General features: G+C 41.9%; 1 protein-coding gene across 3 annotated transcripts; it reads left to right on the forward strand.

Moving 5' to 3' along the window:
• The first annotated feature begins 5,755 nt into the window (after positions 1-5,755).
• On the forward strand, positions 5,756-14,530 carry LOC311105213 (fragile X messenger ribonucleoprotein 1 homolog A-like). 3 transcript variants are annotated; one of them, XM_084147275.1, is made up of 15 exons: positions 5,756-6,045; positions 6,574-6,626; positions 6,967-7,069; positions 7,337-7,408; positions 7,522-7,670; positions 7,804-7,894; positions 7,984-8,100; positions 8,298-8,468; positions 8,593-8,671; positions 8,770-8,882; positions 9,950-10,036; positions 10,291-10,519; positions 10,712-10,897; positions 11,116-11,195; positions 11,839-14,530. In XM_084147275.1, exons 1-15 carry the CDS (start codon positions 5,995-5,997, stop codon positions 12,013-12,015), a joined length of 1,758 nt encoding a protein of 585 aa, XP_084003401.1. In that variant the 5' UTR covers positions 5,756-5,994; the 3' UTR covers positions 12,016-14,530. The 3 variants fall into 3 exon arrangements, with proteins under 3 accessions (XP_084003401.1, XP_084003402.1, XP_084003400.1); XM_084147276.1 differs by having other exon boundaries at positions 5,768-6,045; positions 6,967-7,060; XM_084147274.1 differs by having other exon boundaries at positions 5,905-6,045; positions 11,113-11,195.
• The last annotated feature ends 1,906 nt before the right edge of the window (positions 14,531-16,436 follow it).

A 16,436-nucleotide genomic window follows, 5' to 3' on the forward strand; every position in this document is an offset into this window, starting at 1 on the left:
TTTATACATTCATTTCCCAGAGAGTTTCAGGGAGAGCGGTATCACCTTATGGAGATAAAATGAAGCTCATCTCTGCCCAAAACAGATGATATTGTAATAATGATTCTCTATGCTGTATGATAGTCCTTATGGGTTTTCATATACTGAGGCTGGATTTTCACAGTGCTCATTATCATTATCTAGAATATAATTACTATATTTTTCCAGAAGGAACTTCAGTTGTGGCAAGTCGGATAAGATAAACATATAAACAGCAAAATTCACACATGACCGATACAAATGCTTACACGGTATAGACAAGATAAATGTAAGTCAAAAAATTATATTTTATAAAGAGCTGTGCTATACAAGATAAACATAAGTCACACAATTCGATTTTCATTTAAAAGCTGTACTGATGCCGGTACAATAATGTTAGTGGCTCTTTTGGTAAAGACCTGAGGCTGCACCCTGATGGCAGTACTGCGTATTGACTTTTCAGTGAATGTGTAAGTTCCTAAATTATTTCTTTATCTAGTGAAGCCCCTCGCTTCCTTCTGGATCTGTTTATGACTTTTAAAATATGAATGAGAGGTATCTTGTCACTAAAGGAGAGTTTACATTCTTGACATTGTCCACATAGCCTTCCCTTGCTTTTTAACTCGACCTGACAAGCTGAGACACATTCGACTGTATGTCAACAAAGATACTGCCAAAAGTGGATGACAAATCATGCCCTCACATTTATATTTTCATAGTGCCATGTTCCTACGGTGCTCTGATCAGGGGGTTGCTGATGGGCCTTGCAGACCAATTAGAGGGTAGTCATGGTTCTGTCTGCTCTGTCTGCTTATCCATTAACGCTCCCTCTCCGTCTGACCATCTTACTGTCAGGGCATGTGGCAAAAAGGTCCACCATTCTGAACCTGTGACAATATTTTACATTTACATTTACAATATTTGACATTGTTATTTGTATCCTGACTGACCGGCTGACCTCAAGTCAGATCTCACACTATCATTATTCTCGTCCATATTGTTTTACTGTCACACTGAAACTTATGTCCTCTCTTAACCCTGAATTAAAATAGTAAATTAGCCATCTAGTTTTCAAAAGACAAAATGTAAAATACAAAAGTGTAAATGAATGAGATAGTACAGGAGGATGAACACTGTCCGTCACACATGTCTAGGCTGAGGCACAAAATAAGGATGGTTGAAGTTGCATTGTGTCATGTCTCCTTCTCACACTGACAGGGGGTTCAAACCATAGAAATATAATGAACAGGATGGGCTTGGAACCTCTAAAACTCTGGAAATGTGACTGGTAAACTCATGGGTGCACTCGCAATGGCTGCCTGGCATTGTGATGCAATCATTTCCATGGTAATTTGGAGTGTTCTATCAACTGATGCTGGATTGTCATGGTAATGTTGAATATTCATTCAAATGATGCTAACTGATGTGGCTCATGCAATGGAATGGATTTTTTGTCATTTCAGTTGAGTTGACTCAACAAATCACAGCACAGATTGAAGGGTACACTTCCTGCTTTCACTTCTGGCATGGGTCTAGGTTGAAGATGACAAAGGTTTAGACAACAGGATTCTACTATCCCATAACTCTTTGCAACAATTGGACCAGCTATGCTAGTTAGCAATGGTGCTGGTCTCAGATTTATTACGATGTTGTCTTAACCTGTATGTTTTCGACCTAGGCATGAGTACTCTCAAAATGGCTGCCAGTTCAGTCATTATGCCATCATGGATTTGAATGGAGACATCCGTTCTATTCATTCCATTTCTATGGTTCAAACAGCCTGGAATAGACAACCACTCCAATCCCCACCCCTCTTCCCCCAAACCCCCTAAAGAAACTCATTCTGGGAGAAAAAAAGGAACCTGGGCCAACATCCAGAGAGTGCATCTCAAAACAAAGCGGCGTGCCATTCTGGGGGTGTTTCATCCCCCCTGCTTGAAGCAGAGAGAAGTGGCTGTGTTCTCTGCAGTAACTCCCAATGAACTGCTCACTGAGTCAGAGCTCATAGTGTGACAGGCATGCCAGTTAGGTTTATTTGATCACTCTCAGGATGGGGAGAGAACGGCTGGCTTTGCCACACACAGAGCCCTCTGCAGCATGGAAGAGAAGAGGCAAGCTTTTCCTTCGCCTATGGCCAAACACATTAGGTTTTTATGTTCCCGCACATCTTGTCAACACCATGAAATCACTTCAGTTGAAAACAGTGCTCAGCAATACAAAATGGGTTATGTGAGGCAAGACCTTGCTGAAAACTCATCATAACATGTATCTACAGTTGTTGTAATGGCTTTGACTTACTGTGCCTCAACAATGGATACATGTATTTCATTATACAATCTATTGACAATGTCATACACCTGACATAAAATGTAATGTCAAGTCAACAGCAATTTTGCCATTGGATGCATTGGTAAGATTGTATCCTTAGAAGTAATAATACTACAATAAACTATACTACACATCTAGATTGGGTGTGAGGTTTTCAAAGCATTCTCATTCTGACTGTCAAGGTTGGTTATCCAATACTTAGACTGGAGCCTAAGGACAGTCCATAGTTCTGATCAACACCGCATGAGTTGGGGTACACTGGACCTAGTACAGTTTGAAAATATTGAAACTGATGTTCTGTTAGGTATGATGGAATCCAATTATGTTCTGTTAGGTATGAGGGAATCCAATGATGTTTTGTTAGGTATGAGGGAATCCAATGATGTTCTGTTATGTATGAGGGAATCCAATGATGTTCTGTTAGGTATGATGGAATCCAATGATGTTCTGTCAGGTATGATGGAATCTAATGATGTTCTGTTAGGTATGAGGGAATCCAATGATGTTATGTTAGGTATGATGGAATCCAATGATGTTCTGTCAGGTATGATGGAATCCAATTATGTTCTGTTAGGTATGAGGGAATCCAATGATGTTCTGTTAGGTATGAGGGAATCCAATGATGTTATGTTAGGTATGAGGGAATCCAATGATGTTCTGTTAGGTATGAGGGAATCCAATGATGTTCTGTTAGGTATGAGGGAATCCAATGCAGCTCACATACGCTTGCTGCTTTATTATTTGAGAGTGCAGTACTGACATCTAGTGCTAAAATGTGAGAGTAATTCCCTTAGAGGACTGACAATGTTGTTGCATACTGATATTGCATTGAGTATTATGTGAAAGCCAATGTAATTTTGGTCCGAACTATACAAAACACAGAAATGAAGTGAGCATGCGGTTAGAGCGTTGGGCCAGTAACCGAAAGGTCGCTGGTTCGAATACCCGAGCTGAAAAGGTGAAAAATCTGTCGATGTGCACTTGAGCAAGGCATTTGCTCCAGGGCGCTGCACTACTATGGCTGACCCTGTAAAACATTTCATGCAGGTTAGCATTTTTCTTCATGAATCTTGTTCTGGAGGCGGCTCTGCAGAGAGGTCACTAGCTGGCACATAAAATCTGATTTTAATCCTAACCCTAACCTTAACCACACTGCTAACCCTAATGCCTAACCCTAACCTTAAATTAAGACCAAAAAGCACATTTTGTTGTCATACATTTTTACAATATAGACAATTTTGACATTGCAGCTGGCCAATCTAATGGGAAATCCCTCAGTTCTGTCTCCAGGACAAGACTCATGACAATAAACGTCAACCTGCACATTTCACTGCATCTATCCGGTGTATGAGACAATAATATATTTTTTGTTTTTGTTTTACAGCTTATAGTTCGACACATGAATGGATATGTAAAGAGAGATTCCATAAGCAGAAAAAATATTAACTATACACCTATCATTTCAGACTATGCATTGTTGAGAAAGTATTGTATCGCAACCATTCATTGAATTGCTGTTCACTAGCGAAATAAACCCACACTATTAATCTATAATAGGTAGGTCTACAGCAAACAGTGATTTAAAAAATTGTTATAAAGACATTGTACCTGGATTTATAATGCAATTTCTCCAGCAATGCCCTGACTAAGTTATATTTTAGAGCCTCCTGTGGCAGTGTAAAATGAATCCATTCCACAAAAGACTCTCCAAACTGGAGGTGATTTGTAGCCCCACACGAACGTATTAACGCTGCTGGCAGCCTGTATATTCATGCCCACCAGATACAGTCTGTTTCAATCTACTGTCTACTGAAACTGCAGCAAATTAAAAATCTCACAGTAATTCATTTGTCATGTCTCATATTTAGGTTTCATTACATTACATTATATGTTGCATATTGGGGACATCATGAATGTGTGTATGGGGATGGACAATGGACGTACAGTTTTTAAACTTCACAACTCCACCAAACTCAGCATTCATATTATTTTTAACCAGAAATACACTACCGGTCAAAAGTTTTAGAACACCTACACATTGAAAGGTTTTTCTTTATTTTTACTATTTTCTACATTGTAGAATAATAGTGAAGACATCAAAACTATGATATAACACATATGGAATCATGTAGTAACCAAATAAAGTGTTAAACAAATCAAAATATATTATATATTTGAGATTCTTCAAATGGCCACCCTTTGCAATGATGACATCTTTGCACACTCTTGGCATTCTCTCAACCAGCTTCACCTGGAATGCTTTTCCAACAGTCTTGAAGGAGTTCCCACATATGCTGAGCACTTGTTGGCTGCTTTTCCTTCACTCTGCGGTCCGACTCATTCCAAACCATATTTTTTAATTTGGTTGAGGTCGGTGTATTGTGGAAGTCAGGTCATCTGATGCAGCACTCCATCACTCTCCTTCTTGGTAAAATAGCCCTTACACAGCCTCGAGGTGTATTGGGTCATTGTCCTGTTGAAAAACAAAATAATAGTCCCACTAAGCCCAAACCAGATGGGATGGCGTATTGCTGCAGAATGCTGTGGTAGCCATGCTGGTTAAGTGTGCCTTGAATTCTAAATAGATCACAGACAGTGTCAACAGCAAAGCACCCCCACACCATAACAACTCCTCCTCCATGCTTTACGGTGGGAAATATACATGCAGAGATCATCCGTTCACCCACACCGCGTCTCACAAAGACACGGCGGTTGGAACCAAAAATCTCCAATTTGGACTCCAGACCAAAGGACAAATTTGCACCGGTCTAATGTCCATTGCTCATGTTTCTTGGCCCAAGCAAGTCTCTTCTTCTTATTGGTGTCCTTTAGCAGTGGTTTCTTTGCAGCAATTCGACCATGAAGGCCTGATTCACACAGTCTCCTCTGAACAGTTGATGTTGAGATGTGTCTGTTACTTGAACTCTGTGAAGCATTTATTTGGGCTGCAATTTCTGAGGCTGGTAACTCTAATGAACTTATCCTCTGCAGCAGAGGTAACTCTGGGTCTTCCATTCCTGTGGAGGTCCTCATGAGAGCCAGTTTCATCATAGCGCGTTATGGTTTTTGCGACTGCACTTAAAGAAACTTTCAAAGTTCTTGAAATGTGCCGTATTGACTGACCTTCATGTCTTAAAGTAATGATGGACTGTCATTTCTCTTTGCTTATTTGAACTGTTCTTGCCATAAATTGGTATTCTACCAAATAGGGCTATCTTCACTTTAGTAGTGGTTTCTTTGCAGCAATTATATATATATATATTTAATTGTTCATAAACATTTTTACCTATGATGATTATTAATCCATTGCACAGTGATCACTGACCCACTCATTCCTGATGAGAAACCAATTAAATGAAACGGAGTGGACATGATTAAAAGTTGACCCTTGTCACGTGACGTGGGAAAGGGAGGCTCTTATGTTTACATCAATGCGTGCATTGCAAGAGCAGTTGTGAACTGTGTATTCTAGCATCATTTAAATGTTTCGCTTTCGTTTCTTTAGAAATCTTCAACTGCAACTTTGCAAATCGAAATATTAACGAGTACAACAGGGAAACAACGTTACCGGGGATCCAAGACCGGAGCTTTGCACGCACAAAGATTGTTTTTAGCTAACATTACATTAGCTAGCTTAGCATAGGCGTCATGGACGAGCTAGCGGTTGAAGTCAGGGGGACGAGTGGGGCTTTTTACAAGGTATGTTGGTAGCTAACTGCTAGTTGTAATATGTTTCCAAAAGTAATTTGATTATTATAAATTTTTATTGTTTGCATTGTGTCATTCAGTGATCTATCTACCAGCTAGCTAATCTAGCTAGGTTTAACGTCAGGCCCATACAATATAGACAGCACAGCCTGCTTCTTGCCACAGACAGCCAACCAATGCTAGCTAACGTTAGATAGATAACTAGGTTGCTACTGTCTGTAGCTAACGTTAGCTAGCTACAGACAGTAGCAACTTAGTTATCTAGCTACAGTTGTTTAAAAAAAAAATAGGCCATACCGGGTATATAGTTTCGTGTCGTTGGTGGCATTTGTTCTTTAGTCGAGTAGTTTTAGATGTTACCGCTAGCTAGCTAACGTGTAGCTAACTAATTAATCTTGCTTGTTATCTAGCTAGCAGCAGTCAACGAGATTAATCTTTAGGCTTTGACCTCTTGGCGCAATGACTGTTTGCCTTTGCCTAAAAATGTATTGTATTTTCTCAACCCTTTTCTCCTTTTAGGCCTATTTGAAGGATGTTCATGAAAGTTCTGTCACTGTGTCCTTTGAAAACAAGTGAGTTGCTAGCTAACTAACGTTCGCTTCCTGGCAACATACTCCAGTCAGCTAGCAAATTAACTCTCTCGCCAAATGAATCGTAGCCTATTCAGTTAGCTAAGTAGCTTGTTAATTAACAACAGTAATGTTAGGCTACTTTGAATCAGACCCAGACATGAGAGCTCCATTAACCACTGTGGATTACATGTCAATGCATCTACTATAACTAGCTAGCTAACGTTAGTTGTCCTTGCAAATAACACTTTGTCTCATTTAATTGAACTAAAGTGCATGTTCAGTTGTTACATTTCCGTTTGTGATGTGCCCTGGTTTCATTTGTTAATTTCTATTCTTTCAGTTGGCAGCCAGACCGTCAAATTCCCTTCCATGATGTTCGATTTCCTCCACCCACAGGTTTTCAGAAAGAGATAAACGAGAGTGATGAAGTTGAGGTATGTGCTGTAAGTAATGGATAAGGACTTCCCTCCCACTAGTCAATGTCAATTAAACCTAATACTTTGCTGAGTACTAGTAGGCTAGATTATACAATGGTTACTCGATGGTTAGGCTTTTCTTGAAAGCAGAAGGGAACTGCTGTTTTAGTTCTTTCTGTTTGGTTATTCGCAGGTTTTTGGTTAATGTCTACCGCAGTGGCCAGTTTCAATGGATATCAATGAGAAGAACTCAACAAAATGTACTTAATCAATTATCCACTGTTCTATCCACAGGTTTATTCTAGGGCCAATGACAAAGAACCATGTGGCTGGTGGCTGGCGACAGTTCGGATGGTGAAGGGTGAGGTAAGTCCAATGCAGCGGTTCGAGCGAGAGTTTGCATTCGTTTATTATTATGTAGCTACTGTAATATTATTATAATGATGATCCCCATAACATAGTACCTTCTTTCCTCTCAGTTTTATGTCATAGAGTATACTGCTTGTGATGCCACGCTCAATGAAATAGTCACATTAGAGAGGTTACGACCTGTGAACCCAAACAAGCCAGCTACAAAAAACTCTTTCCTGAAAATTCATCTGGATGTCCCAGAGGACTTGCGGCAAATGTAAGTGGGCCTATTCTTCAAGGCTTTTTAAGTAAAGTAATTGTTTTATGTTGTCATTGCTTCCATGTGTGACTGTTGATTTGAGGCTGATGTGACTATTGCTATGGGGGGGAACTGTGTTTTGTGTTCTTAGGTGTTTAAAAGACTCGCATAAAGATTTTAAGAAGGCATTGGGAGCATTCAATGTCACTTATGACTCAGACAAAAAGCAGCTTGTTATTCTGGTACGTTTGATTATTTTTCTGGCTTCTCAAAGTTTCATAACTCAGTCCCTGTTAGATATTGTGTGATCACATCAGTCCTCTTGTTTTAGTCCGTGAATGAGGTTACAACCAAAAGGGCGCAGATGCTGAGCGACATGCATTTCCGGAGCCTGCGCACCAAGCTGTCCCTAATGCAGAGGAACGAGGAGGCTAGCCGCCAACTGGAAGTACGTAAAGTTTAAACACACTCACAAGTGAAACTCATTGTCTCAAAAGTCTGCTAAATGGCTTATTATTATTATTATTATTATTATATTATTAAAAGAAGGCTAAGCCATGTTAGCCTTGTTAACCTCCAATAGGCTGTCTCTCTGCGTGAGGAGAAGTATGGCTAAGCCATGCATGGGTAATGGTTTGTGTGCAGAGCTCTCGGCAGCTGGCGTCCAGGTTCCATGAACAGTTTGTGGTCCGGGATGACCTGATGGGGCTGGCCATTGGGACCCACGGTGCCAACATCCAGCAGGCCAGGAAAGTACCTGGGGTCACCACCATAGACCTGGATGAAGAGACCTGCACCTTCCACATCTATGGAGAGGTAGGGAGCTTACCACACCACTAGCACAAATATAATGAATGCTCATAAACCTCTTTACTCACAAGGTATATTTACTTGGTCATATTATTGAAAGACATCTCCGATGGGTATGATTCAATTGCAGGACCAAGAGGCTGTCCGCAAGGCTAGGAGCTTCTTGGAGTTTTCTGAAGATGTCATCAAAGTACCAAGGAATTTAGTGGGTAAAGTGGAACATACAATGTGTTGTTTGAAAAGTAATCAACTCATAGTCTTCATGCTATCATCGTTTCCTATTCTAATACCACATCTCCTTTGCCAGGGAAAGTCATTGGGAAAAATGGGAAGCTGATCCAGGAAGTGGTGGATAAATCTGGTGTTGTTCGAGTTCGGATTGAGGCAGAGAACAACAAGAAGCCACCTCCAGTGGACGAGGTAAGTGGCTAGAATTGACAAAGTGTATCACCCATTGAACCTTGAGATAGAAGCTGTTTTTCAGTCTCGCGGTCCAAGCTTTGATGCACCTGTACTGACCTCGCCTTCTGGATGATAGCGGGGTGAACAGGCCTTGGCTCGGGTGGTTTTGGGTCTTTTTGGCCTTCCTGTGACATCGGGTGCTGTAGGTGTCCTGGAGGGCAGGCAGTGTGATGCGTTGGGCAGACCGTACTACCCTCTGGTAGTGGAGGTGTTGTTTCCTACCTTCACCACCTGGGGGCAGCCCGTCAGGAAGTACAGGACCCAGTTGCACAGGGCCGGGTTCAGACCGTCACTGTATCTGCGAACTGTTGGCTAGATCGCGTGCCAAGAGCATAGTAGGCACATTTGCTTCTTAACGCAACAGTTTACGTGACAAAACTATCGATAGAGTTGAAAATGCGATGGAAACATTTTTTGGGGGGAACATGAAAACGTAAGCGGAAAAATAATTTTTGTGTGTACTACGTCAGCATGCAGGGGTCGGCAGCGGGGATGTGGGATGTTCCCCAATGATGGAAGGTGAGGCCCCCAAGGGAAACAGTTTGGTAACCACTGGGCTACAGGACTTGCAAGGAGTAGGGTATTTGATGCAAAATATACTTCTAAATGACATTATCACGTTGACAACTCCCGGTCGCTCGTTCGCTGGCTTATAGACTACAATGACCTAAACTGATGGACGATGTTGATTGGCAGGTGGAATCATGTCCATTGAGGTTGCAAGGTTAAAGTGGGAGCCAGGATCAGGTCAGCACAGTACTGTCCAATGAGGTTGCAGGATGGGCACAAGCACGTGTACACAGCATGCACACCTAAGACTTGTTTTCCTCTTTGTGCACATACCTGCAGGGCTGGAGAGTAGCCACGTGATACACATGTGTGACGTTGTGCACAATTTCCGGGGATCCGTTTTGGCTCTTGAGCGCTGCTTTCAAAACTATCGGCTTAAAGTGTACAAAACCTGTAGTGAGGACTCTGCCGTCACTCTGTCCTCATTAGATCATGTCTGTTTATTTCTCTTACAGGGCATGGTGCCATTTGTCTTTGTGGGGACAAAGGAGAGCATCTCCAATGCTAAAGTACTGTTGGACTATCATCTCAACTATCTGAAGGTTAGAAGCTTGCCCCTATTGCTCTGCTAAAATCGGCAACATGATTCTGATGCTTTTATGGATGTTGAGATGTATGCCACTTGGCAGACGCTTTGATCCAAAGCTACTTACAATTGAATACTTAAAGCAGCAGTTAGTCTACACATTGATTGCTTGCTTCATCAGAATGGCAGATTCTACCTATCTTTCACTATTAGAGATGGGAGTGACTTCTGAATAAGTATGTTGAATACAGACACTGTGTGTCCCTATAGGAAGTGGACCAGCTCCGTATGGAGCGACTGCAGATAGACGAGCAGCTGAGGCAGATTGGGGGAGGAGGCCCCAGGGGGGGCCCAGGGACTGGACGGCCTGATAACAAGACTTTCATCGTAGACAACGGCGGCCTGGGGATGATGGGCATGGGCTCCCAGAGAGGAGGGAAGCCGTTCAGCAGGGGAGGAGGAGGTCGTGGCCGACGCGGTGGTCCCTCTTTAGCCTCAGGTATGTATGGGACAGAGTGGAACTGTAGGTCCATATGGAACAGTAATCTATATTTCACTATGTTCATATGCACCATGTGGCTCATATCACCGTTGGCAACTGAGTGGAACTAACTATGGCTATAAGAAGAACTATATAAGCTGAACTCAATTAGTTGCTGGTCTGCAGAATAACTTATATCCCTCTCACCAGGCACCAACTCTGAGGCTTCCAATGCCTCTGAGACAGAGTCGGACCACAAGGACGAGCTGAGTGACTGGTCTCTGGCCCCCACTGAGGAGGAGCTGACCGGGGGCTTCCCCAAACGACCCGATACACGCAAGAGAGGAGGGCCTCGTGGACGGGGAGGGAGAGGAAGAGGAGGGGGAGGCTTCAAAGGTCTGCGCTAACCTTATTCAACTAGCCTGTAAATGTAACATTCTTACTATAATACCCTGCTGTACAAGGGCCTAGTGTCTCTGTCTGTACATAAATGCATTCATTGCCTTAGGGTTTTATGTACTACTGTTTGAGTCAGAGTAATGATTTCATCATCCTGCCGTGATAACATTTGAGATTGAGTTTTAATCCTGTCTGTCTCTCTGGTTCCTAAGTAGCTGAAGACATCCAGTGGACTGAGTCACGCTCACGGAATACCAGAGACCCTAAGCTGAGGCCTCTGGAAGATTCTTTGCAGGTGAGGAATTCCACACGCATCAGGGGTGTATTCAGAACTGGGAGGGACCTACCTGAATTTGTCCAATAGAAACTCTAGTTTTTGTTGCAAAAAAATGTTTTTGTTTGGAGTAAACGGTTTCAGAATCGGCGTAATTAAGGTACCCCAGCTTTTCTTTGATCCTGACAGTGTCTCGTTTGGAATAACTGTTGCTGTGTCACAACAGGACCACTAGGTGTCAGCCTGTACCCTCTTTATATCAAGGAGCTCTCGGAGGAGAAATGTACATAATCGTAAAGTTTGCCCTTCGTAGGAACTTTATTTTGTCATTTGGTCATATTTTATGACATATCATGACACATTTAGCAACTTAGTCATTGACCTCTGACAGAGGCTTATGCTTTATTCAAATTGGGGAGATGCGGGAACGACAGTCCCAGCTCCCACGCCTCGGGACTTTTGCCCCACACGGCCGAACCGCGATTTATACCGGTGCCAATTTACTGGTCACGTGCAAACGTAAAGTGATAGCGCTGTCGTGTGACTATCCGGGAGAATTGGATAGAAATGCATCCGAACTCTAAGTGACTGTACTTAGTCGTCCAGCATCTCCCCAATGTAATTTACCTTCTCATACAGTGTCCTCCTGTCTCTGGTCCCACAGATCAGAGTGGACGGTAACAATGAGAGGAGTGTTCATGCTGGAGCCAGAGGCCCCCAGGGTCCCGCAGGCGATGGCCCCGGAGCCAACCGACAGAGACCCATCAAGAAGGATAAGCAGGAAAGCCCTGGTGGTGAAGCAGCCGCCATAACCCTGGCGATGGTGAACGGAGTGTCGTAGACGGGGCTGACGGAAGGCACCCTCATGTCTCTCACCACGCCATCAATCCAGAAGCTTCTTCATTAGAGACACGTTAGGCCAAAGAGGAGCAAGTCAGGGCTGAAATTAAGCACACTTTGGACAAACCAACTCCGGCAGCATAAGCGGTAGGTGGATGGGGTGTTGGGTGGGTTACTGTGTACAGGGAAGGAGCCATCTAGGGTTTTAGGGGTTAACAAGAGAAGGCAAATGGCGACTGCAGTCTTTTTCTAATTGACATTGTTGACGACTACCTATCAGACGATTTAAAAGCTGTGGGAAGAAAATTTGTTTAAAACAAAAAGAGGGGCCACCCTGATGAATCTGTATTTCTTAAAGGATATGGTTTTCTATCGCTTGTTCACGTACTAGCCTTTTCTCCGGTTAGAGGGTTGGATTGTTTGGTCCTTCCTACCTGCTCTCTCTCTCTCATGGCATGTGTTTATGGAGCCCTGTGTCACAGTGGAATATAGAACTCATTATCATGTGAGGTCACAGCTGCATCATTAGCAAAAAAACAAAAATGACAACAAAAAAGAATACCCCTCCTGTCTGATCTGTGCCTTTATCTCCTGTGGATAGTATCACAAATACAAGTTGAAATCAGGGAAGAAGACGACGACATTGGGAAAACGGTAATGGATTTTACTGGTGTGTAGTGAACACACAGCTCACCATCTAAAAAATGAAAACTGTCTTTTTAACCTTGCAATGCATGTTCATTATTGTCATAGGTTACCACATTGGGGGGGAAGTCGGCAATCTGAGTTTTCTTAAGTGTCACTTTGTTTCTGTTTCCTTGTGCTGAATATTGCTTGAATAGGGATGATGATTGACTTTTTCTTGCCAGTGATAAAGCATTTCTTCTTTTGAAAAGGGGGAATGACCATGAACTCAATATCGATCTTACAACGGGCACACAGTGGAGAAAGATGCTGTGGGTTTGTGTGGATTTTGATTCAAGGTCTCAACAGATTATTTTGTCATTCCACACAATGGCTACATTTAATGGAGACCATTCGTTTCAGGTATGACTCCATATTGTCTAAACACTGAACAGTACCTTATGACAGAATCACTTATATGGACCTTTTAACATGAACTATGTGAAACTGGGGAGAGATATTGAGAACATGGTCCTTTCACCATGCATTGACCAACAATCACTTTCCTGTTGGTTTTTTATTTCCAAGTGTCAATGCAAAGAGTGGCACACCTCTCTCAAACCCTAACATGTTGTTCATATATTGGCAATTGGTCATTAGATTGTAAATGATAAAGTGGGTTGCATACTGTATATCTAATTTGTTAAAATACTTTTTTGCAATTGTTTTGGATTGAACTTCAAATGTGCACTTAATCCTTTTATTTGTGTTATCTGCAACTACTAAATAATATGAACTATAATAAACTATGTGATAAGATTTCTTCAGCAGGTGAATCACATGAATGCTGTCAACAATATTACCAAGTTTAGATAACCTATAGCTAACGGAGTCTCCTGTACCTTTACCGTATGGAGGATGAAATTTAGTCCCATGTTATAACCGTATGTCTTATATCCGATCAGTGTTTGTGGATTAAAACCTTAGTTTACAGTTGAGGATATAGCTAGTGTCTTGTTTGAATTTATTTAGACGTTTTCTTGTTTACTCTCTAAATTGCAACGTTGGATGGTGTACAGGTAAAGGGCATCAGTCAACAGCTGTCAGCCTCTCTTGTCTCGATGTAATTTTGCTCATGTCCAATTAACAAAATAGTATTTCAGCAGGCTAACAGCCACTGCTCTCCCCAGCATTAACAGTCAACAATTGAACTGGCCCAGTCTGACAATGATGATGAAATTACATAGACATTAATTTAATATTTTGTACTAATAGCAGAGGGGTGAGATCAGCAAAATGGTAGGTTTAGTCCAGCTGAGGGGTTCAGAAGAAGAGATACGTTTGATGAGGTTGTTATGAACCGCCTGAGCAACGTGGGCCATGGTCTCTTTAGAATGGCACCAACCATCTGGAACTTTATCTAACCCTGCCAGGTGCATAAATGGTTTACTCAACCATCTGGGACTTTATCTAACCCTGCCAGGTGCATAAATGGTTTACTCAACCATCTGGGACTTTATCTAATCCTGCCAGGGGCATAAATGGTTTCCTCCTGGTATTTTAATGATCTAATACAGTCTACTCTTGTCAAGGACAAGCAATGTCTCAGTGTTGCCAAACAGACTGTTTTCTAGTTCTTTATTTGGGGAATTTATAAGATTAAAGAAAAATACAATTGTAAAACATTTCTTCTTGCACACATTGTAGGCAGTTGTGGTTTGAAAGCAGATACTGGACCAAGGTAGACACCTTGTATGTTACTGCACTTTGGGCAATATTTTCTTTGTACATATTAGCGAAATAGATTGGGTTTTATGTTGACATTGTTTGGTTATAGTGCAATATATTTTGTATGCAAGCAGTTTCAATAAATAAAGGTGGATCTTCCTCTGCTACGGTTTAATTTAGTTTGAGCATTACACATAAGTTGATGGCTGTCGATTGGCCAAATATTATCATGAAAGTATGTTGACACCCCTTTTAAATGAGTGGATTTGGCTATTTCAGCCATACTTGTTACTGATAGGTGTATAAAATCGAGCACACCACCATGCAATCTCCATAGACAAACATTGGCAGTAGAATGGCCTTACTGAAGAGCTCAGTGACTTTCAACGTGGCACTGTCATAGGATGCCACCTACCCAACAAATCAGTTCACCAAATGTCTGCCCTGCTACAGCTTCCCCGGTCAATTGTAAGTGCTGTTATTGTGAAGTGGAAACGTCTAGGAGCAACAACGGCTCAGCCGCGAAGTGGTAGGCCACACAAGCTCACAGAACGGGACTGTTGAAGCGTGTACACTACCGGCCAAAAGTTTTAGAACACTTACTCATTCAAGGGTCTTTCTTTATTTTTACTATTTTCTACATTGTAGAATAATAGTGAAGACATCAAAACTATGAAATAACACATATGGAATCATGTAGTAACCAAAAAAGTGTTAAACAAATCAAAATATGTTATATTTGAGATTCTTCAAATAGCCACCCTTTGCCTTGATGACAGCTTTGCACACTCTTGGTATTCTCTCAACCGGCTTCATGAGGTAGTCACCTGGAATGCGTTTCAATTACCAGGTATGCCTTCTTAAAAATACATGTGTGGAATTTATTTCCTTCTTAATGTGTTAGAGCCAATCAGTTGTGTTGTGATAAGGTAGGGGGGGGGGTATAGAGAAGATAGCCCTATTTGGTAAAATACCTATTTATGGCAAGAACAGCTCAAATAAGCAAAGACAAATGACAGTCCATCATTACTTTAAGACATGAAGGTCAGTCAATACGGCACATTTCAAGAACTTTGAAAGTTTCTTTAAGTGCAGTCGCAAAAACCATAACGCGCTATGATGAAACTAGCTCTCATGAGGACCTCCACAGGAATGGAAGACTCAGAGTTACATCTGCTGCAGAGGATAAGTTCATTAGAGTTACCAGACTCAGAAATTGCAGCCCAAATAAATGCTTCACAGAGTTCAAGTAACAGACACATCTCAACATCAACTGTTCAGAGGAGACTGTGTGAATCAGGCCTTCATGGTTCAATTGCTGCAAAGAAACCACTGCTAAAGGACACCAATAAGAAGAAGAGACTTGCTTGGGCCAAGAAACACGAGCAATGGACATTAGACCGGTGCAAATTTGTCCTTTGGTCTGGAGTCCAAATTGGAGATTTCTGGTTCCAACCGCCGTGTCTTTGTGAGACGCGGTGTGGATGAACGGATGATCTCCGCATGTGTATTTCCCACCGTAAAGCATGGAGGAGGAGGTGTTATGGTTTGGGGGTGCTTTACTGGTGACAATTGACAAGGCCTTCAGTGACAGAATTCAAGGCACACTTAACCAGCATGGCTACCACAGCATTCTGCAGCGATACGCCATCCCATCTGGTTTGGGCTTAGTGGGATTATCATTTGTTTTTCAACAGGACAATGACCCAACACACCTCCAGGCTGTGTAAGGGCTATTTTACCAAGAAGGAGAGTGATGGAGTGCTGCATCAGATGACCTGGCCTCCACAATCTCCCGACCTCAACCAAATTGAGATGGTGTGGAAAAGCAGTGAAGGAAAAGCAGCCAAGAAGTGCTCAGCATATGTGGGAACTCCTTCAAGACTGTTGGAAAAGCATTCAAGGTGAAGCTGGTTGAGAGAATGCCAAGAGTGTGCAAAGCTGTCATCAAGGCAAAGGGTGGCTATTTGAAGAATCTCAAATATAACATATATTTTGATTTGTTTAACACTTTTTTGGTTACTACATGATTCCATATGTGTTATTTCATAGTTTTGATGTCTTCACTAT

The sequence above is a fragment of the Coregonus lavaretus genome (assembly GCF_964263955.1).
Source record: "Coregonus lavaretus genome assembly, chromosome: 29".
In the NCBI taxonomy this organism is placed as follows: Eukaryota; Metazoa; Chordata; class Actinopteri; order Salmoniformes; family Salmonidae; genus Coregonus; species Coregonus lavaretus.